Source organism: Thunnus albacares, chromosome 22 (genome assembly GCF_914725855.1).
Source record: "Thunnus albacares chromosome 22, fThuAlb1.1, whole genome shotgun sequence".
In the NCBI taxonomy this organism is placed as follows: domain Eukaryota; kingdom Metazoa; phylum Chordata; class Actinopteri; order Scombriformes; family Scombridae; genus Thunnus; species Thunnus albacares.
Window position 1 is genome coordinate 23887240 of NC_058127.1, and position 23935 is coordinate 23911174.

Consider the following 23935-nt stretch of genomic DNA (forward strand, 5'->3'; position numbering starts at 1 on the left):
TTCTAGAATGTAAACATTAGTCACGTGTTCCAACGACATATAACCCAGGGCTAGTACGAGTGCAATGTGAATCGTATAGCCCTGGGTTAACGATGTGTGTGTGAAAAGGGGCTAAGTTATCCCAGGACCAGCGCTTAGCCCAGGGCTAAGAATATGCAATGTGAAAAGCCCTTAAATTGATATAAGAGATCTGGCCTTAAGGAGGACAGCAGGAGCCCGTCCTCTGCTCTTCTCCTCCTCTGTACTACACTACAAACTGCTCATAAAATATAAGCCATATGCGCACACTCACACAAACACACCAAACCTGCTATGATTAATAATTAATTGAGCTCAGTCTTAACTTGGTGAACCATGAAATTCAGTAGCTTGATTGGGTGAACTTTTTTCCAAATAGACTATAGATTTATCCTCCCTTTGTAAAGGATACAGCTGGTAATAGGGCTCAGGTTAGGCTTTACAATTTAATGCTACATGCTTTGAGTGTGTTTTTTCTGTCTAATAGTGGTCTTCTCCTCTGTTTTTTGTGTCCAGCTCTTTGCTTCCACAGACCTGGGCCGCAAGTGGACTTTGCTTCAGGAGCGGGTGACTAAGGACAGAGTCTTCTGGTCAGTCAACCTTTATTTTCTCATTACTCTAAGGAATGCATCTGTTGCACACCTGCCAACCCTAGACAAATGTTTTGACTAGCACTTCAGCAACCTAGATGCATGAGATGCAAATCACTCCTGTTATTATTACTGTAAATCATTTGCATACACACACATTACAGAACATCATTTGCATACAGGCAGCAGTCAAACAGACAAAAAGGTGAAGGACGTACTGATATGAAAATTCTTGATACCGTTAACACATTGTTTATCTGCAGATGCCAATACTGTGAGTTGGTCATTTATGCCTATGTCAACTTTTTCAAACCATTTGCACAGCTCAACCATCTACATTGAGATAAAAGTTTAATACTAAAGTGAATCAAATAAAGTTATGCAACACTTATGTGATTATATTAAACTTTCAGAAACATAATTTCACATGTAAATTCAACATAACTTACTTCATAATATAAAAACATTCAACAAGACAAAGAAAACGTTCAACCTGAAATTCTTCACGTTATATTTTTACATTCCTATTCCTTCAGAAAATTCATTAATTCAATACAACTACTTATCTAATTTAACTATTAAAATATGATTGTCTATGTTATGTTATGTATGAGTTAAACAAACAAGATGCACTGTGTAAATTAGACAACTTTAGAGGTGTTGGTAGGTGTATTTTTGAACTTTAGACAGAGCTAGGCTAGCTGTTTCCCCCTGCTTCCAGTCTTTATGCTAAGTTAGGCTAACCATGTCCTGATTGCAGCTTCATACTTTATGCACAGACATGAAATTGATGTTAATCGTCTCATTTCACTCTCAGAAAAAAAGTTAATAAGGGTCTTTCCCGAAATGTTGTACTGTTTTCTTTAGGTTTAATCAGCTGAAAAACTTGTTATATAGAATGAAACAATTGTTGGAAACCAAGAAAGAAGAGTTTTTTCTTGGTTTTTAGATACATATACTCTCAATTCTCCATGTTGGTTAGTCAGAGGAACTTCTCACCTAAATTTTTTTAGTTTCCATGGGGGCTCTCATGACCAAATATGGTATGCAATGTGGTATTGCAAGCATTTGTTTACACAATCTTTCCCAAATTGTAAAATGATATCTACAGCATTAACATCCCACATACTAATAAATCACTTTTACTTTGACCACAATACAGAAAACATCTGCTCAAATTTTTCTTAAATTAGAAATTTGAATTGGATTTTGCTCATAAGCCCTGAAGTTTATGCAGCGGAACCTTTTTATAGATGAATCTCTTGATAGTTTTGTGGTTCCAGTAGCAGGAAAAGTACCCACAGCAAGCGGAAGTATACGACTTCTCCCTGCTCATGTAATGTATCACAGCATGAGAGTTATCTCCTCCGATCCTTCCCCTCCTCACTCTCACCTTATCTTGTATCTCTTCCTCTTTATCTCCTTCCTTCCTTTCTTCCTCTCACCTCTGAGTTCTCTTTTTTTTTTTTAAACTCTTGCTCTTTTCTCAACTTCTTTCTACTCCTCCCTGTCCAATCTGCGTTATTGTAAGATGATGCATTTGAACGTGCTGCATTTAACTACAATTGAGTACACTCTTTCTCATCTCCTGAAAGTCAGAGGGGCATTGCAAACTCCCGTGAGTTTGTTTCTTCTCACTGCTGATAGTAAATGAGCTGGTTGGCACGAACAGACACCTCTGATTTATTCCACCAACTCGAACACACAAATCATCCACACTCTGTGCTGTAAAAAATGAGAAAGCGGGGGAGAGAATGAGGGAGGGCTACAGAGGCAGAGAAACAACCTTAAGTGCTTGCTGCTCCAGACTAAAGTTACATATCAGACTTGAGATCTGAATGCTCAACTTGACCCCTGTAATGAAGAGTTATCTTCAATCTGTCTTAAAGGAATAGTTGAATGTTTTACTTTCTTTTAGAGAGTGAGATGAGAAGATTGATATCAGTCTCATGTCTGTGCCTAACTTAGCATAAAGACTGCGCCCGGCTCTGTCCAAAGTTAAAAAATACTCATACCAACACCTCTATAGATAATAATAACAATAACAACAACAACTTTATTATGCTATTCAGATAGCACCTTTAAAAACAGAGTTTACAAAGCAAAAGGCAGTGCAATACAAAAGCAAAGACACATGACAGAGAAAGCAATGACATTGCCAACATTAAGAAGACGGCAGTAGAAGAAAATGAAAAACAATAAAGAGATGATAAAAAGATTAACAGATGATAAAAAAGACGACATCACATAAAAGCAAGTCTGTAGAAAATAGCTTTAAGAAGTGATTTAAAAGAAGTTACTGATTCTGTCTCCTGAGGCAGGTCATTCCAAAGCCGAGGGGCCCTGATGACAAAAGCACAAAAGCACAGTCACTTTTAGATTTAAGCCTTGACTTTGGAACAGCCAGAAGGGCCCCACCTGAGGAGCTGCACACAGTCCTTGCACCTGGCTAAAATTACAAATTGGATATGGAAATATGGATAACAAAAACAAAACACAACATGTTAACTAGTGAGCTTTAGAAGTTCTGGTTAGTGTTTTTCTTGTCTGTTTGTTTTTGTTTTCTCTGGTTAGTTCTAATGTTCTTCTCTGGTAGATGTGTAAATATGCAACTATGAACATGTTCACCATCACAGCTTTATAAGGTGATAATATTACAGCTTGTTGCACCATCCCCAAGTGTAAATCCATTAATGCAGGTTTAATACACAGAGAAAAGACTGGTTTCAGTCCTCTTATCTCACTCTCAGAAAGAAAACAAGCATATTTCCCAGAATGCCGAACTATCCCTAAGTTCACCAACAAGTTACTTTTCACATCTGGATTTCATCACATCCCCAGTTTGTATAAAAAAAAAGTTTTTTATATTGTCTGGCTAAAGCTGTATCTAGGAAGTGGAAGATCAGATGATTATTTTACAGTGTATATTTAATCCACACTGCGCTGAAATCAAACCACATACTGCTATATTTTATTTGGCTCAGTTAAAAATCCCTTGCAGCAATGTGCACTCAGGTATTCAGGCCTGCACATACAGTACTGTAAGGTTGCGACCTGCTCTGGCACTCCCAGAAAAAAGTATGTGTTGACATGCCTGTGCATACATGTGCTATAAATGCGTGTGGTCAGAGTAGACAGAGTTAGCTGGTTGTTGGCTCTGGCCTTAGCCTTGCCTGTGGCCTAAGAGTCATAAAAGCAACAAGAGAACAGGAGTCTGGCAGCCAGTGCACATAAATCACATAAAAAACATCACATTAAATCCAATCTGCTGCTGGGGTGGTCTGGCCAAATGTGTTCTGGTGGACCTTGTTTTTGTGATCCCGGGCTGTAAAGTTTGTATTTGTCATCCTGAATGGAAAGAAAACGGTAGTTTTTAAAATTGAACTGGCATTGCACAGAATGACAGCTGACAACAAAAGCAAACGTTAGGATAGGATAGGCGATAAATATGAAATGCTGTGGAAAAGCATGTGGATAAAAGAGTAATCCAATGGCAGTGAAACCAGAGCTGGGATGAAACTGAATTCCAGCCCAAGGAGGATGTTTTTGTAGCATGTTGCGCTTCATCCTCCTTTTCCCAGAAATCAATTCTCTTTTCTTTATTATATCAACCCCTTGTATCTGTCTATCAGTCATGTCTATCGTTCATTTCATTTCCCCTGCTTCTCTTTTGGCTCTCTCTGCTTGTCTGCTTTCACTTCCCTAAGCAAAGAAGAAGAAAATCCCACACACTTAGTGATGAAAGTCTAACTGGACCAAAGTGTTAGTGGAATGAATAAATGATCTATCGCCAGTGCGGAGAGCGCGTTTACCTTCAGTCTTAGACATTTGCATTTCAAGCATGCAGCTGACACTTTTATCTAGTTTAACTTGCACTGAGTAGGAAACCAGAGGTTCAAAGTCTTGGTCAAGGACATTTCAGCAGGACACATAGAGGCAGTTTGGTTGTCTAACAGGTAACAGCAAAGACACCTGCAGCTACATACGTTTAATAGTTACTGACGAGTTATTTACTAGTCCTTTTCTTTCTTTGCCTCCATCCTCCATCAATCAGATCCCCATTTTTAGACATTATTCTTCCTCGTTACCCAACTGGTGACCTCTTGTGGTTGTATGAACACTTACATCACACAATCACCATTGCCCTCAGCAGTAGCGACTGGTCTGAGCCCCTGCATACAGTTTTGTCACAAATACTATCCACTTGCTTCATTGATCACACAAACTCCACATGATAATCATGCATCACTTTGACAGAAGATAAGAACTGGTTCCAACAACAGCATCATAGAGTAACAAATATCTCAACAAACAAAACTTGTTTTTCAATAAGGATGAAGGGGGTGATTTTGTGGAGGTAACTGAATAATTGAGAGTATTTTCATATATCTTAAAACATGTCTGGGGATCTTTAAATTTGATTGCAATAACTCTCACAGCCTCCAAAGGGATATTATATTTTGGCAAGTAACAAACTCATGCAAGAACGATTGAGGTTCTGATACTTTCCTTGACTACTGTATTTCCAGTTTGGAACACTTTCTGCTTTTCCTTCACTAAGAGTATAAATTTTATGGTTTATACTCCATTACCTTTGGTTGACAGCTGTGAGCATTTGTTACCATAAAGAAGTCAAATACATATTGCTGTTGTTCAGCAAAAATAGTGTATCTCTAAATTGTCAACATTTCAGCAACTTGTCAGTGTTTCATCATTCTCATTTTTCCAAGTTTGGTGATTAACATAGACCAGGGTGAATGTTAACAGTTTGATAAGATGCTTTCTTCAGCATCAGTACTTTACTTTTGATGAATGCTATTGATATGTTTGAATGCAGAAGTTTTGCTTCAATTACAGTATTTTTCCATTGTGTTATTACTGCTTTGACTCTAGTAAAGTAGGGGGCTTCTTCCAATACTGATGACTAGGCAACTGAAATCTTTCTCAACCCGCCATCCCAAGAAATTATGTCCATGTTGGTCGATTCAGCACCTCATGATTTACGTCCGATACCAGCACTCACCGCCAATGTAGAAACGTGAGGAGTTGCAGTGGACATCCGTCTTTTATAAACTGTAACAACAAGCTTTCCCTAACCTTAACCAAGTGTTTTAGCTGTCCAACCTTAACCATACCATAGTTGCCATGCACAGATATTGTAGAAAGGACTTTTAAACATTGGCATTAGATGTAAACATTCATTTATCTGAATTGTCCAACATAGGCGATAGGATTGATCTTTCTACATGGCAGAAGACCAAGACCAGTAAAAGGATTTTGTTGGCCATTAGGTGGAATTGTTGGTTTTCTTAGACAGTAGTGGAACCACATTCATGAAACATTCATGAGAGTCATCTGGATTTCTCCTGGCATTGTCAGCTGTTTGAGAATGAGAGCTGTAAAATGTAAAGTAGATCACCAACAATTTTACATATATTATCACCTGAAACTTGACTTTATGTTGGTTTGATGGAGCAATAAACCAGGGAACACTCATATGTATGGCTTGATTTTCTTGACTTTCATGGATCAGTAAGCTAACTTCTCATACACATCAACTGAAGAGGCCTGAACCATCATCTTTCTCCATGTTGTTTCCTCTGATCCATCATCTCTTCCTTATTCCTCCCTCATCCCTCTATGGCCTGCTAATTGCTCATAAAGTCTCTTTATAGAGAAAGTAACAAGGTTTTAAAACTCCACTCTGTCTTTACTGAGCTGGGGAACTTTCACAGACTGCACTACGTGGTCCTAATCAGATGAACTGCTTAGTTTACTGCTCGCTGAAGGGCACACAGAGTGAGTGTACTGTGGTGTATATCACTGTGCTTCTAAAAGCGAATAGGTGCACAAACATTTTTGGAGGTTTTTAAGCATGCTAGGCTATGGGGAGTACATCTCAGTGCACTTTCCAGGAAGAGCTGAGCTGTGCATATTTACTGAGGTATCCGTGCCATCAAAGGGGACCAGAGGATATACACACATACAGTGTTGCTTGAAAGTTTGTGAACCCTTAGAATTTGCTCTATTTCTGCACAAATATGACCTAAAATATGACGAGTCCTAAAACTAGATAGAGATAGAGAGACATAAATTAAACAAATGAGACAAAAACCTTGCACTTCATTGTTTATTTATTGAGGAAAATGATCCAATGTTACATATTTGTGCGTGGCAAAAGTATGTGAACCTCTAGGATTATCAATTCATTTGAAGGGGAAATTAGAGTCGGATGTTTCAATCAATAGAACGACAATCAAGTGTGAGTCTGGGAGGCCCTGCCTTATTTAAAAAAGAGAAATCTGGGTCTTCACTGTCAAACTCTGAGCTTCATAAAACAGGTTTGTGGAAGTGTGTCATGGCTCGAACAAAAGAGATTTCTGAGGACATGAGAAGAAGAGTTGTTGGTGCTCACCAGACTGGAAAGGGTTACAAAACCATTTCTAAAGAGTTTGGACTCCACCAGTTGATTGTCAGGCAGATTGTGTACAAAAGAAGACATCCAACACCATTGTTACCCTCCATAGGAGTGGTCGAACAACAAAAATCACACCAAGAGCAGGTGTGTAATAGTCTGGGAGGCCACTAGGGACCCCAGTGTAACCTCTAGGAAACTAAAGGAATCTCTTGCAGTGGCTACAATCTATGTTCATGAGTCCACCATCAGGAGAACATTGAACATCAATGGTGTGCATGGCAGAGTTGCAAAGAGAAAAGCCACTTCTCTCCAAAAAGAGCATTGCTGCTCTCTATGGTTTGCTCAAGACCAAGTGGATAAGCCAGAAGGCACTTAGAAAAATGTTCTGTGGATGGATGAGACCAAAATCAAACTTTTCAGCCTCTGGACCAGGATGGCTTACAGTCATTGAAGGAGCTATGAGTTCTGAGTTGTACCAGCAAATTCTACAGGAAAATGTCAAAGTATCCATCCATAAACTGAAGCTCAACAGAAAGTGTGTCATACAGTAAGACAACGACCCTAAACACAAGTCACTCTACCAAAGAATGGTTAGAGCAGAAGAAAGATAATGTTTTGGAATGGCCGAGTCAAAGTCCTGACTTTAATCCTATAGAAAGGCTTTGGAAGGACCTGAAGCAGGCAGTTCATACAAAGAAGCCCACCAACATCCCCGAGCTGAGACTGTTCTGGACGGTTGTTGGGCTAAAATTTCTCCAAGCTGATGTGCAGAGCTGATAAACAGTTGCCAGAAATGTTTGGTTGCAAAAGGGGGTCACACCAATAACTTAAAGCAAGGATTCACATACTTTTGCCTCCCACAAATATGTAAGATTGGATCATTTTCTTCAATAAATAAACAAGTTTAATGTTTTTGTCTCATTTGTTTAACTGGGTGCCCTTTATCTAGTTTTAGGACTTGTGTAAATATCTGATCACGTTTTAGGTCATTTATGCTGAAATAGAGAAAATTCTTAAGGGTTCACAAACTTTCAAGCAGCACCATATGTTGTGATCTACGATTTAATTGCTGTACTTTTAAATCAAACAGTCCAACCTAAATATCATTACATAAATAAAACTCTACCACTGGGTTGAGATTAATTTGTTTGCCTTGCATAAAGTAAGTTCTTGATACTAGTTTTATTAGAATGACTCTGTCTTTCTCTACCACATGTCAGGATATTGACACTCTTTCAAGACATTTTCTCAAACAGGTAAAACTGCAAACAAAGTAAAATGATCTCACCCCACTGAAACACAATTGAATTTTCTTTTTTAAAACTAAGATTTAAAGACTAAGGATAAAACATGTGACTTTCAACATGAAATAGTACATTTTCTATAGTTCATTAATGAGTGCTATATCATACCTTTTTATAAAATCAAAATCTGGTTTATCTAATAATCTTCTGTGTTGCAGGTCTGTTTCTGGTGTGGATGTGGACCCTGATCTGGTGCACATGGAAATGCAGGATACAAGTGGAGGTACAGTGACATTCCATCTACTCATTTATGTCATGATACTGTTAGGGCTACGTCATGGCAGCAGTGCAAAATTTTAGATCAGACTGAAATTTTGACAGAATTGCCGCGATTGGTAGATTTCCTCACAGAGCCAAAGTAAATCTGTGTGGAACTTTCTCATAGAGTTCAGCTTTGGTAGCTTACAGTGTTGACCAATTATAAACCAATCAAGAGAACCAATGAGATAAAGCAAGAGCAAGTAGTCACTATAACACCGAGCTTACGGCACTACCTTGCCAATGAATTTTGCTGTGCCACTTCTGATGTGACCACAAACACTCAGTCTACCAACTGTACAGGTGTTAGCTATTGCTAGCTAGTAATGAGCTAGTCAGTAGTAATGATCGTGTTAGTGTTAAGTGCAAGACAGCTTGGACTCTGACTGGTTTCACAACTTTCAAAAAAATGTCAGTTCTTTGTGTAATTTTCATCCAGTCTGTCAACTTTTCCCTCTCACGTCTATACATTCATGAATTGAAGTCATAAAGTCTTTGCTCAATTTGAATGCTTTTCAGTGACTTTATCTCAGTTATGGTCACCCAAAGTTTATTTGTGTCTGTTTTTTGTCTATTTGTTTATGTGTCCAATCATCACATAACTTGATTAGTTATATCAGACACTTGATTGAAGCCAACCCCAGAAACAAAATAGTCTTCACTGGTCTACAGCACATGCTGAGGGGGAAGACGGACAATGTGCTTATGCCTGATCAAGGCGGTACCTAGTCTTAACATAGCCTGCAGTGTTAAGGCAGGTAATGGAAGAGATGAATGGTTGACCTTGCTTTGGGTGGGTGTGTTTGTGTGTAGGGAGGGGGTCAATGGAAAATTAATGGGTAAGTTAAGGAGGGGAGTCAGGGGCCCCTCAGGGCAACAACAGCAAATCTGGATTATCATATCAGCTGACAGACAGACAGACAGGTTAGTGCTTAACTCCCCGGCAAGGGCCAAGAGGGTAATAGAGGTGTATGTGAGTTTGTATGTTTGTCAATGTGTGGTTTCCATATATAGCTGGAAACATGTGAGTGTTCAGAACCCTTACCCACAACTGGACTATACCTCCTTTGGGTCTTCAAACTCTTAATTCCCCACTATAAATAAACCTGAGCAGGCAATATCAGAGAGTAGTGACAGGTAGTGAAGGTCAAAATGAAGGATATGTTTTTTTTATTAGCAATAGCACACTCTAGTTCTCCATAAACCTCCCCTCTGGAAGCATATGAATGCCTATGAAAAGTTTAATCCCTTGAGTAGACACACAGTCCTTTAACCCACGCATGCAGGCACACACAGGAAGATGCTGCCTGCAATGTGAAAGCTGTCAGCCTAAACAAGGCTGCTTGTGTTTGTGGAGGGTGAACGGGAGAGGCTGTCTGTCTGGGCCAGCTGCCCAGGCACAAGAGCCCTTCCTGGGGCTAGGCAGTGCCACATGGTCCCCCACCTCCTCCTCCTCCTTCTCATTCTCCTCCCTCTCCTCTCCTTGCTTCTGTGCCCAGATAGATAGATAGTCGAGGGGGGCTGGAGCGATCAGGCATGCCAAACCAATCTGTTCGCCCCGTGCCCCCCGTCACACGTGGCATGGCCAAGGTTAAACGGTGGCACGTTACAAAGAAGGACACAGGGTTGCAGGAGTCTCTGCTGAGGCGAGGGACCGTGCCCGGGCTGTGCCAGCGGGGAATTGCACCCGGGAACACTGGATGACGAGTGGGACAGTACTCCAGAGAAATGGGGGTGGTCGAATGATGGATGAGCCATGTGTACAGGGAGACTGGCAGGGAGTGTGTTTGTGTTGTGTCATTAGGGAGATTGATGTGCAGGAAAGAGCGAGTGTACCTTGTTTGTTCATGCGCCGGTACACACAAGCATACACAGACAGATACATACAATACATGTGTACACAAACACGGAGTACACACATGTCCAATATCCCTAATAGTATAAAAATTTAAAGTAAAAGTGCCATACAATCAGTATAAGGTAGTAAAGTTTTCCCCCTTGTTAACTGATTTCAGAAGTCACTATTTCCTTCTTCTGTATCCCCTGTCAAACCACCTTGCACAGGTGCAGGAAAAATGTGTGTGCTCAATATGTGTGTGTGTTTGCAGGTGTATGAGCACAGCAAGTGGCATGAAGAAGTGTATGTGCCACGAGCTGGAATTGAACACTTAGCCCATTCTAATAGTTTTTTAATGAGTCCTCTGCCGTATGCTGCTTTGATTAAACGTCCAGGCTTTTCAATAAATTAGCCAGTCCATTTGTTAGACCAGACACCTCTTGAGCAAAGACAAAGCCAAGAGAGAAGAGAGCAGAGCCAATGAAGAGGGTAGACTCTGTGATATGAAGTGGAGTTGTGTGAACTGATTTGACTTCATCGATGTTTGATTATATTGTTGGCGAGGAACTATGCTGTCACACGGATATTTAAAGATGCTAACAGAAAGAGAGTCCCCAGTAGTGAAGTATGTCGCTCCCTTTAGCAGCTGATTTTCTCTTGAGATCTTTTTTTAAATAGATTTTCACCACAGAATGTTAAGTAGCATTAATGTCAATGCATTGTTTCTTGTAGGGTGTTAGACGTGAAAGAAATACTGGGCTAAAGGCTAAACTGGTTGACGTCAGATAAAGTGCAGGTGACGTTAGCTTGTTGGACAAGCTAAATTTAATGGTAGTATAGTGGTATAGTGTGTCACAGATTACAATATACGCATATCCTTTGGATAAAGCTGTGATTATACATAAAGTATAAAAAAATAATTAAAAATTGTTAACTGTGGTGTTTTTCAGTCCTTTGCACACAGAATGAGAATGTAACATTAGTGACAAACGGTGTGTGACAAGCTAATCTTTAACAGCAAGCTATCTGCCTAACAATAGTGAGTAGAAGTTTAGCATTCAGTTAGAACTCTATATTATCTACATCTTGCTAACTTTAAAATGCTAACATTAGCTATAAATGTCTTTATAAGAGACTGATAAAAAAGTGATATTTTCCTAGTAGTCATGAACATTCCACCGTGTGGCTTTCTTACAGGTTTTTATTTTGTTTTTAGCATACCTTGAATCTTCAAATAGAGGCCTTACATAGGAACCTCAATCATATTAGAGACAGGCATTAATTGTAATTTTCCCTGTTCCCCAGTTATTGAAAACTCAACACTTCCATCATGTTTACCTGTTCTTGATGTTGTAATTGCTATAGCACTAATTCCATCAGTACAACAACGAAGTGGTGTCATGCTCACCGCTCTGCTGCTTTGACTTTCACATCTGTAACAGAGATTGTTTCTCATCAACATCGGTCTTTATCACAGCAGACATTTTGATTTATCATAGCAGGAAAAGCACAGGTGTTACTAATAACATTAATGATGGCTTTGTTCTGCTCAGGTGTCCCAGTAAGCCATGACAGTGAGGCAGCGTGGAATTCAACCGTCATTAGTTTGATTATTTACACCTGTGTTTTCTTTACCGTGACATGTCAAAATGTCTTCCATCCATAAAAAAAACATGGATGGAGTTTTTATATCACAGTTAAATTACCATCACTGAGTTAGAGAAACAAATATTTCTGTTAATAAGAGTATCAGAGCCGCAGAGTGTTGAATACATTAAACTGTAGTGATGAAATTTGTGCTGTGGAATGTACAGTATGCTGAATTTACTATGTGAGTTATTTAGCACATGCAATTCCACCTCCCTCTGTTTGTTTTACAAGCCTTTATTAGCAATTTTCTACACTAGCCTTTAGTTTTTGTCCTATTGTTTGAGACTACCATTATTTGAATCCCAGCTCTCTTTACAGTATCTTTTCACATTAAAGTTACATTACTGCCTTCTCATCTTTTGAATGATTTTGGTGACTCCCTGACCCTTGTTAGGTCTACCATTAGGTCACACACATTTGGCCACATGTCATGTACACAAAAAATACAGAAATCTAATGGACAGATTGTGATGAAATGAACCAAACACATTCATTAGCCATTTTACACATGATTCATACTGTATAACCAAATAATCAGATTTCCATGAAATTGGCCGAGGACATCCATGCTCACAAAGAGATAAATCCCTCTATGATTTAGTGTTCTGTATTGGATTACAGTTTCCAAACCACAGCCACATCTGCATATAGTTACAATAACTTCTTAAAAGATTCATATCAAAGTCAATTTGGTAAAAAAAACCCCATCCACTGAAGGGACTGGTAAGCTTTTAAGTAAATGTTCATGTGCGATGGCTTCATATTAATTATAATTAAAGTCAGGGTGAATAAGTTCGGGAATGAACACAAGTCATTCGAAGGTCAAAACAAGTACTGTCATACAAAATTTGTGCAGTTCATCCCTGCTGTTGTTCTGATCAAACAACCTCACAGGTGCATGGGTGCAGGCTCGAGTGTGTGTGTGTGTGTGTGAGAGCATTTTCTCTATTGCCAGCTTGTCACCTTTGGGGGGAGAATAACGGCTGAATTTCAGCAGCCAATGTTGCTGATGCAGCTGCTGGTTGAAATTCAATACCGGGTGAGCTTTGCAACAGGCGCTAACCTCTCTGTGTGTGTCTATGAGGATAATCCCCTCTGGCCATTTGGATGCTACAGCGGCTATATGTCTATGGGGAAGCTGTCATATCTCACAGAGTTTAGAAATTGATGTCTCTATTTTTCTGTTCGCCTAGTTTTTGTCTCATACTTTCTCTTCACTGTCACCTACCTCTTCCTCTTCCCTGTGGCTATATCTGCTGAGTTTTGGGCTTTGTTTATTGTGAATGCACAAGTAGGGTTTTTTAAAATAAATTTACTAAACCGAATTCACTCTTCATCCCTTCCTCCCTGTCCCTACTTAAAGATATAGCTTACGTGGCCATATAAGATCGTCTATAGCACAGAGTCTGTTTCAAATTAGCATTTATATGCAAGTGCAAATATTTTTGAATATTAAAAGTACATTTGAACATATTCAATGTAAAATGTACTGCAATATTGTGTATGGAAACCTGTGCAAATGCATGTTGAAAATATGAAATCAACTTTTTTTTTAAAGAACATTTACCAGCAGTAACTCTTTTTTTCCTGTGTGTTCCTGTGTGTCGCTGCAGGTTACCTGTATGTTACCTGTCTCATCCAGAACTGTTCAGACAAAATGGTGACGGCTCAGTTCCTCGGCAAAATCGACCACAACTCACTGCTGGTGCAGGACGACTACATATTTGTCAAGGTAAACGTCCAAAAGTAGCAGAATTATCAGTATCAACATGCTGGGGAAGCACTAATTAATTGACTTACTATCTTTCAACATGATTAAGGATATTATTATATTGTATATGCAGATCATATTTGCTTTTTTAAGCCTAATGAATTTCTACTTAAACTTACATATCAGATAACATCCTAGTGTTGTTTTAAAGTCTTTGTTTCTTTACTTTAACTGTTAATTTAGTCTTAGATTCAATTCCAGGTCTGGTTAGGTTTAACTTTTTTTCTGTTTGGCTTTATGAAAAGGATAAATCAGCAGATCCTCATACCTAAACAACTAAATCATATGAAATGACTCATGTCAAACTTTTATTTGTACAGTCATACAAGCTGATAATATGTAATGCACACAATTCAATTTTAACAATGACAATGTGATAATAAAACCAATCGATTTGATAAAAACTGGAAGAAACTGAATAAAGCCAATAACAAATAAAGTAGATAAGAGAGAGTAAAACATCTTAAAACTTGAATACAGTAAACTAATGGGAGCATTATGATGTGATCTGGTTAAAGGTGGGATTACTACACAGCCCGTGAAAACTGGGAAGAGTTTTATCATCTTGGACTTGAAGACTACAAAAAGAAAAGCTTGCATTACAAACTTGAGGTGTGGAGCTCTAAAGACGCAGGCATTTACTAGTCAGTGAGGGTCTGACAAATGATGCTGCATGAGATGCATCATAGGAAATAAAGGAACCAGTGCAACTAAAAATGAAAACATACTTAAAGCTCAGTTTCTCCTGCAAGTCACATAACTTTATGGAATGGCAGTACTAAATAATCAGAGTATGCCTTTAAGGAAGGGTTAAGTTTTTGCAGCATTGTTCTGCTAATTCTGGCTTTACTTCTGAGAGAGGAGACTCATTCTTTGCGCTGCCACAAGAGATCTTTTGTCAGTATTATTTACAGGCGTAGTCATTTTAAATTTAGAGATTTGATACACACACACGTGATAGATTGTTCCATTTATTTTCCACTCTTTCCGCTATCTGCAGTCGTTACAGATTCTGTGTGCACTGAGAGAACAATGCTCTCCTCCAGTTTCACGCCTTAGTTGTTAATTATACTAATGTCTTCAGATGAATACAGTAATTACTGAATTAATACTATTGAGCTGCACCTTTAAGTGTGTCTTTCTGAAACCACCACCCCCCTCCCCCCTCCCCCCTCCCCCGCTGTTATTTATCATCATTCAGCATTTGTGCATACTAAAGGTTGCATCTGTCAGTGTATCTACTGAGTCGTGGCTGTTTTCTCAGACAACTGAGGCTGCAGCTTTCTGTCTTTTTTTTTTTTTTTTACTGATAAACTCTTCTGCTCAGATAACATACAGTACCATCCGCTTGAATTGGAGAAGAATTGCTATTCAGGACAGTGTGCAGAATTAATCTTGCCTTGTCTATAATTGACTTGCCATGCAGTACAGTACTGTGCACTCTGTGGAGGCCCAGAGCTTAATCTGAGTTTGCGTGTGATGACAGCAGAATGTACATTAGCTGGTATAGTATAGCAGAATCCCTATAGTGGGATAGAATAGTCGAATCTTGTGAGTGTGTGTGTGTGTGTGTGTTTGCATGCATGAGGGTTTGTGAGTGTGTGTGTGTGAGAAGAACTAAAACGTCATTAGGCAACAATAGACTGGTCCATTATCCTCCCAGTATTACTAACTCACTGATATCAGATGTAAGGACAAATGTGTGGACAGAGAATGTACACACACATATTTCCACACACACGCACGCTAGTAGTGTAGCCAGGTCCTATGGGTGCTTATCGGATGTTAAGGCATTGCAGAAATATGCAGAGTCAGAGCTAAGAACGCAGTGTTAGCGTTGGCACTCACGCACACACACCTCCACACACACACACTCCACCACATCCCACTTTGCCAGCCATTCTTTAGAAAGCTATTCCTTTTGAAAACACAAGTCGATAGCGTTTCCTTCAGGGGCTCTCGTTTAAAAGAAAACGGCTTTCATTGTTTCATCACTTTTTCATCAGTGTTCAGCATTTAAAAAAGCAGCGCTAGTCTGCTCCTTTCAATCACAAGCGATGGTTGTAATCACGGCTCAATCTGAACACCGACAATAGAGGCTCAGATATCCGGGGCGAGGTAGAAAATAAGGTAACCAAAAGCTCTTCCCACAAAGAGCACACAATAGAAGCACTGAATACAAAGTACTCCATCAGATTTCCAAAGCAGCTCTGGAAGTTTTCACGCTGCACACCTTACAAAAACAATGACAGGGTGTATGTTTTAGAAAGTGGTGAGAGCCCATCACTTGGGATATGACACGTTCAACTCCTGTTTAAGTCACTGTCAGTCACCGCTGCTGTCTTTTTCACTGAGCTTCCTCTGCTAACACGTAGCCTCACAGCTGTTTGTGTATTCTGGTTTAGCGCCTGGTGAGCTTTGTGATCGGCTGAGCTCTCTCAGCGGGCGGGCAGCATGATTCAGCCTTTTACCCACAAGTTTGTGAGGTGAATGTGAAGGTCTGTGCAGTGTGGGGGAGGTTTTTTTTTTCTTTTTTTTTTTTTTGCATTCTACCTTTCAGTGTGGTGTGAGTCAGCAAAAGCAGATGGTAAACCCTCCACCAGCAGAAGGCTGCACGTTTGTGGATATTTGTGAATCTTTTTTTATTATTATTATTATTATTTAAATGTCTCACTTAAGATTAAATTTTCAGAACTCAGGGCCCTTAATTCAGCTTTAGTGCAGTTTCTTTTAGTATATTTATCTGGTTAAATATCAGCCCAGTTGCAGAGGCTCTACGGTCAATTTCAACTTGTTTCTTTTAAACAGGCATAAACAAGGTCCTAAAAATCTTTTCTCATCCCCTCTCCTTCTTTTTGGGTGTTTTGCAATGAGCCCAACATCTGTTGAGCATAATTTTGTGTGTCTTAAACACACAAAAGTCTAGGAAATTGGATAGTGTTGCTTGAAAAAGATGGTGATGTTGAGACTGCATGGTTTATTTTATGTCTTGTCCATTTCACAGGTCACCACGGGGAATCGCACCAAGCACTACGTGTCGTATCGCCGCAACGAGTTTGTCCAGATGAGGTTTCCCAAGTATGCCTTGCCAAAGGTAAAGCTCACCACTTCCTTCACTGCTGATATCACTTTAGACTAAATGTTTGGTATTTATTGATGGACCATTTTAACACAACAGACTTGACCACAAATCCGTTTATTTTCAAGAATAAGATCAACACAACATGTGGCTAAAGCCTAACACTACATGTGGGTTCACACAGATCAATTACATCCATCATTGACCATGATGATGTTTTGAACAATTCAATCATGAACAGTTTCAGTGTTTCACAATGCTTTAAAACACTGATAACAACACAATTCTGACTCAATCTTGAACACACATTTTGTTGTTTTTGGTTAGAAACATTAAAGATGTTGAGTATTTGCAGAAAACAGCACCCTGCCATAAAACAGAACGACTGTCAGTAAGGATTGTAAGATACTAAACTGCAAGAGTGACCCATATGTGGGCATACATGTGGTGTCATGAAAGTGTTGCTGGAAATTTAACACTGGCATGATCATAGACTAAAACTAGGACTAGTTAGGGATGATCAGTCAAAATTAGCTTTCTCAGAATTTTGGACATTGATTACTCATCCATCTCAGGGAACAAATACCCCTCTATCTCCATAAATCTGTCAGCCCACACAAAGAGGCGTCAATACATAACTTCTTCCGTTTTTGCTTAGTGAAGCGTAGTCTCCACAGACCACACTCTCTACTTTTTATGTGTTCAGATATGTTAGGAACATGTTATTTATGTCTTCTAACATCATTCTAGGCCTCCAGTTTTACCAAAAACTTTCCAGTTTCACTATGGCAATACGGAGCTATGGTCAGAAAGGAAAAGGACACAAATCCATCAACAAGTAGACCCTAACAGTACCACCCAACAACATTTTTAGAGGGCACCATGAACAGCAGGATCAGAGAACCAAGCTCCTTGTCTGTCTAACCCTAGCTACTGTGGCCACTGTTTGCTATGCTAACATTAGATGGTCAAACTACTGTAGTTTGGCTAGTTTAAGGGTTCTGAGTCGTAATGTTCCATGTAACGTAAGGAAGAGAACTGCATTTTATGTTACCACCAAAGAGAGAACTCCCACCCTCGAGACTGTTTACATTATATTCTTCTTCATTGGGTCAGCCTCAACACTAGCCTTGGTATGTTAGTAGTAGTGTGGAGATGGTGTGCAGACGGGTGGTAAGTACTAGTGGCTTGTAAGTCCAATATAACTGTGCTGGAGTCCATTGATATTATGTTCTAACATTCTGCTTTTTAACTATTAATACCAAGCAGGTACCACTTAGCTACTACAGAGTTCTTCATCTCCACAAAGTCTTATAGACCGGTGGTTCTGATAATAAACTCTGACTGGGAAAGAGCCAAAAAATCCTGCACACTAAATTTAAATTCATGAATTTTACTGGATGAAGGTCTAACAAGCAAATGTCATATATTAAGTGAGTACAAGTGAATGACAGTTCAATAAGAATATGTATGAAAATATGTATAGGTCCATAAAATCCAAGGGTGTTTTCATTCCTGTGCTTTTTAGTCTGGTTGAATTGGACTCTGGTTCATATTTGGCCAGTGAACCTGTTTCAGGACCTTCTTCCTGTGTTTACATTCTTGCTTCCGCCCCAGACAAATCTGACCAATGAGTTGAGAGAACATTCTTGCGTGGTTTGTAGCGATGTATTTTGGTTCACTTGGATTTTTCTCTCAGTGAAACCAAACCAACAAACTATAGGTTTGAAAAGAGGAACAGATAACATGCTGCATTTAAAGTAATTTTCAGTCAACTTTCTTAAACTTTAAACAACCAACCTGCTTTTGTTCATGATGATTTTAGTGTTTTTGATGTTAGTCCAAATTGCTGCAATATACAGTTCACTGCTCAGTTAGTTTGATTAATAATTTAATAGTAGTATTTTAGTAGTAGTATGATAGTTTGGTAGTGATCTTGATAATAGCATCATCATCATCATTGCCTGAAGTGGGCCACTTCAGGCAATGATGTGGCACTGTCGGCCTTTTTCTGGCCCAGACAAAATGGATGTGAGCCTGAAATGGCCCACATGTAAAATAGCAACTATGGCCCAACTATCCCAAATCAAATGTGGGCCTTTTTTGGTAAAAATGCAGTGCTCTCGCTGGATGTGGAGCAGTTCTGGTTTATCTGGTTTGTTCCTGGTTGACATACGTGTTGCTATGGCTTGCTTGTGGCCCTGATCTGGAAAACAGGAGTGGATTGCTCAAGTGCCATCATCACACGGTATGTGGGCCGGATGAAAGTGCCAAAAGTGTCGGGTATGCGCCAGATCTGGACCACGGCAATTTTGCTATCTGGGATTTTTGGCCACAATAATCGTAGTGTGAACATTTGATACCAGCACATCCCCATTTCCACCAACAGCCCACTTCACATATAGTGTATGTTCTGCAATAAGTCAGTATATGCATTTGGGCTTTAAATGCCTCATGCAGGAATAGCCTGATAGTTGTACTCACAGTTTACCCAGTCCAGCCATTCAAACCAGCAATTCTACAGTTACAATTCCTGTCCTCTTACCACTATGTTCCACTTCTTCTTTGGTGTCAGATGTTCATACGATAGCTGTACACAAATTAATTCTGCTGGCCTGATACGTGATAGCCACCATAAAATATTCACCACGAAGCATCGATCCAGTCGCATCGTGTGTCACTGACATAAGCAAAGACGATAAATGAGCTCCATTTCAATACAAGACAGGACAGGAACCTTTGCTGTCAGCGGTGGTGGCACAGGGGGCCGCTTTAGCGCGACACCAGCCTGAGTGCTATTGAACTGTGCTGATTGAATGTGGAGCCCAGGGAGACGTCTCATGTATTTTTCAGCTTTAAAGCGAGAAAAGAAAACCTTTAAGACAATCACTGCCATTGACACTCTGTGAGGGAAGAATGTGTGAAGTGTGTTTTGCTCCAACACACACACACACACACACACACACACACACACACACACACACACACACACACACACACACACACACATAAGTTTGTGCATCTATCCCTGTTAGGATATTGCATTGACTTCCATTCATTGTGGACAGTCTAACCCAAATCCTAACCCTAACCTTAACCAGGACCTCAGAAATGACATTTTACCTCATTAGGACTGGGCTTTGGTCCCCATTAGGACTACTGGTCCCTACAAGGTCCGTGTTTATACCAGAAAAGGTCCCAGTGAGGTAACAAAAACACACACACACACACACACAGAATGTATAGAATTACTCTTGTTTGACTCCAGCCTACCACTTAGAGAGATCTTATGCCTCAATTGCCTGACTACTTCAGCTACAGTACTCAGTGATCCTCAAGGAAGGTGAAAGGGATTGAATTACACATGCACACAAACATATACACACATAGACACACACACATACACGCACACACTTTTGCTTTCCTTCCAACAAGTAGAGACGATAGGCATCAATTTGATTAGGTGTGGCAGGAGGGTGGTGGAGAAATCAGTTTGTGTATGAGCGTGTGTGTAAGTGTGTTTAGTTAAAGTATGCCCTAGTTGCTCTCTCTCTTGTCTCCCTCTCTCTACATGTGTCCTCTTACTTGGGTGAGCAGATAGGTCACACGTTGCGAAGCTTTTAGGTCGAGCGACACAGTGGAGAGGATGAGGAGGGGGGGGACAGGAGAGAAATAGAGAAGGAAAAGAGGGACAGAATGAGAGACAAAAGAGAGGAGAGGAGGAGAAAGTGTGTGTATGTGTGTGTGTGTGTGTGCGCGGGTGAGAGAAAGAGTGTTTCGAGCGCCATGTTTTTCCACTGTGAATAATTGAAAGGCTGCAGGATGAAAAATGCAGAGGCCATCAGAGAAAGCAGTTTGGCTGTGTCCTGGGAGACCTGACCCGAGTTATGGATTAACCACGCACACATGCTCACATACACACACACACACTACTTCATCCAGTACAGCTTGCTGTGCTGTGGAATCACAGGTAATAATTGTCCCTTTTTTTATCTGCTTCCAGCACCTTCCTTGCTGTCTGTCACTCAGGGTGTAACCAACCTTCATGTTGTTTTTAACACTTTATTTAACCGGTTAAAATACAAACACAGTGCACAGGCAGCTCCAGCTAGAATGTCTTGGTCAAGGGCACTTCAGAGGTAGTTTGTAAAAGAGTGGAGGAATGTGGTGTAGGGCTGTAGTCAACACCACTTCCTGTAAGTTGAGTCCAAGTCAAGTCAAGACTGAGCGCAAAGGGGTTTGAGATTTTAAAAAACGAAAAATAGTTGTGTCATTGTTCATAGTGAGAGTGTTATAGTTTGAGCCAATCAAATGCATCTATGCAGAGCAGATACCAACTGATTTGACTAATCAGAAATACAAATTGACACATTTTATCTCTAAATTTACATTATGTGCAAAAAATTGTGATATAAATCTGAGAAAAAACAGTATTCTTGCACAATGTTACAAGGTAACTATGAAAGTAGAATATCTTTCTTCAGATTTTCTCATAAAACAAGATGTTCAGTTGTTTCAAGACACGCTATGGAACATACGTATTTTATGCATTGTAAATGACAGCTCAGAACAGTGATGTGAAATTAAAGATTTTTAGCCTTTCTATGGGAAACTTGCATTGAGAGTAGCCAGTAACAGGCAACTGGGCGATGGCGAAAAAAGAAGAAAAATCTCCACTGGACTCGTTCAAGACCAAGCAGTTCAGTCTGTTCTGGAATCACGAACATACAAGTCCAGTTGAGCATACAACTGTACTGTTGTACCGAGCAGGAAGTGCATCCGGGCTTCTACAGCTACAGAAAGCCCTGAGGGTAAAACATGAGGCAGTAAACTACACTTTGTCACAATTCTTGAGTTATTTTGTACTAGTGTTTAAGGTTGTGCTGCTTCTAAAAAAATCACTGATACTGAAGATTTATTGAATAATTTTTTCTCATCTCTACATCAGAACAGCAAAATCAAAATCATTTGCGACCAAAATTCACAAACGACACAAGTAGCTCTTGAAAGCTTGGACAAGGAGGCAATTTGAATATATACTGAGATGACTGATCTTATCTTCAAGAGGTTACAGTTAAGGAAGCTGAATGGAGCCAGTGAAGTATTTCTGAAAAGTAAAATGTGTGGGCTGACTGTATCAAAGACCTCTTTACAGAATTCAGTGTGAATAATGTCCAAGGGGCATGATGAGGATTTTAATGCGATTAATGGGATCTGTTAGAGTGTGAAAAGGAAAATGAGCTCAATGCTGCTGAGAGAGGGTGAGCACACTGAAGAGGCTATTATGTCACAGCTGACTGCCAGGGGAAATCTGGCATCTGATGTTGTCCGTTTTTGTAATGAAATGAGCAAGGCATTCCTCACACCGTTGCGACAAAGTCCCATTAATGTTGTGAGAGGACGGGAGTCATGATGGAGTTTAATCTATTAAAAAAGAAGTCTGGAATGACTTTTTATGAGGAGTTGCAGGAGTATGAGGAAAGACATAAGTAAGGGGCTTTATTAAATCCCCTCCTTATATCAAGAAAGTATTACAGTTTTAACATGAGGCATTAAAACACTGATGTGTTTTGTAGTAGATAGAGAAGTTTATAATAAGTAATAGTTATAGTTTAAAGTCTAAATTGGGCTTTGAAAATAAGGAAGATTTTCCGGTTTCCTCTCTCAGCTCTACAGATCTAATCACCAGGTGCATTTACTGCCTGCCCTGCTGTAATTGAACAGACAGTTGATGTGTTCTTTGTGTCTTCTTGGGCGCACTTATGTTTAACAGACCTAGCACGCTGGTTAACATCATTTTTCCCACCATGACCAACACTAAAGTCCAACTTACACATGCATGGTTGACTCATAACATTTCTTTTGTCAGGAATGGGGAAATAGTCTCCCAAGTATTTCAATATTAACACAGAGATTTTTTTTTCCTAGTGTCTCACCTGTTTTGTTAAGGTGCAGTTACTGAGGACAACAACCTTTTAACAGCTTAAGATCATGTTAATAGAGTTGTTGTGTAGTGTTAGTACCTGTATTAAAAGATCTGTAAATCCTTATATAGCAGGTTTCAATCTTTTGCTTTGACTTTTGTTAGTGAGGATGCCCTTTAGCTTACATTTGAATTTGCGTTTGGGCATTTTGCAAACAGATTGTGCCTTCAAAATATTTAGCAGAACAGTAATTCATCTAGATACAGCTGTAAGTTCCTTGCCAGTTTTCCTACTTTGAATATTCATGTCTCTCCATCACCTGACACCTGGGCTGCTTCTATGTCTTTCTCTTTCCTCCTTAAACCTTTTCTTTCAATCTTGAATCAGTTATATCTTCTTTACTTTCTCCTTGTTTTTCTTTCAACACCATTACATCTTGTAATTCTTCTTCACTTTTGTCTCCTCTCTGCTGATTCCTTCATTCACTCTGTAAATATAAAAAGTCTTCCTTTTAAAAATCTGACAGCATGAAGTAGAACTTTACAGTAATTGTGGACAAACATCACACAGTGGTAACGTATCAGCAGTCAAGCTATCCAATATCCTATCAATTTTAAAAACTCCTGCACCAATGAAAAGTTTTCGCTTGCTTTTACTTAGTCGTATTTTGTCTAACAGATTATTATTTGATGCCGCACATCTTAATGTCACATTTCATCCTCTGAACTCTGATTCATTTGTCTGTCCCATGAAAGCAGCTCCAGTCTGTCTGCTAGCTTCAGCAGTGAGGGTTCATTTGTTTTACACCCTTGTTAACAGAAACAGCTGCCTGAGTGTCTCATACGAGGATACAATGTTCAAACAGAAAACAAAAAAAGCTCTCCTGGAAGCTACAACAGAATCTGCGGTAGGAAGCCAGTCTGAGCCACTAACAGCTGCAAAGTGATGAAAGTTTGCGTGAATGCTATTTCAGAATTAAAGAGGTGGGTAAATGGCATTTGTGCACATTTAGTCTCCACTAAAGCCCTGTGTATAACTGTAAAAATATTTTTAAAAAAAGGGAAATATAGAAGATTTACAGGGAAA

At 39.5% G+C, this 23935-nt stretch overlaps 1 protein-coding gene across 11 annotated transcripts in view; it reads left to right on the forward strand.

The window, feature by feature from the left end:
- The window catches only part of sorcs2 (sortilin-related VPS10 domain containing receptor 2), a 347239-nt gene that overhangs the window by 271392 nt on the left and 51912 nt on the right, over positions 1 to 23935 (forward strand). For all 11 annotated transcript variants that reach the window (XM_044340749.1, XM_044340750.1, XM_044340753.1 and 8 more), the window contains 4 exons: positions 535 to 608; positions 8489 to 8553; positions 13689 to 13807; positions 16851 to 16940. In XM_044340749.1, coding sequence (XP_044196684.1) covers positions 535 to 608; positions 8489 to 8553; positions 13689 to 13807; positions 16851 to 16940 — 348 coding nt within the window. The remainder of the gene's footprint in view (positions 1 to 534; positions 609 to 8488; positions 8554 to 13688; positions 13808 to 16850; positions 16941 to 23935) is intronic.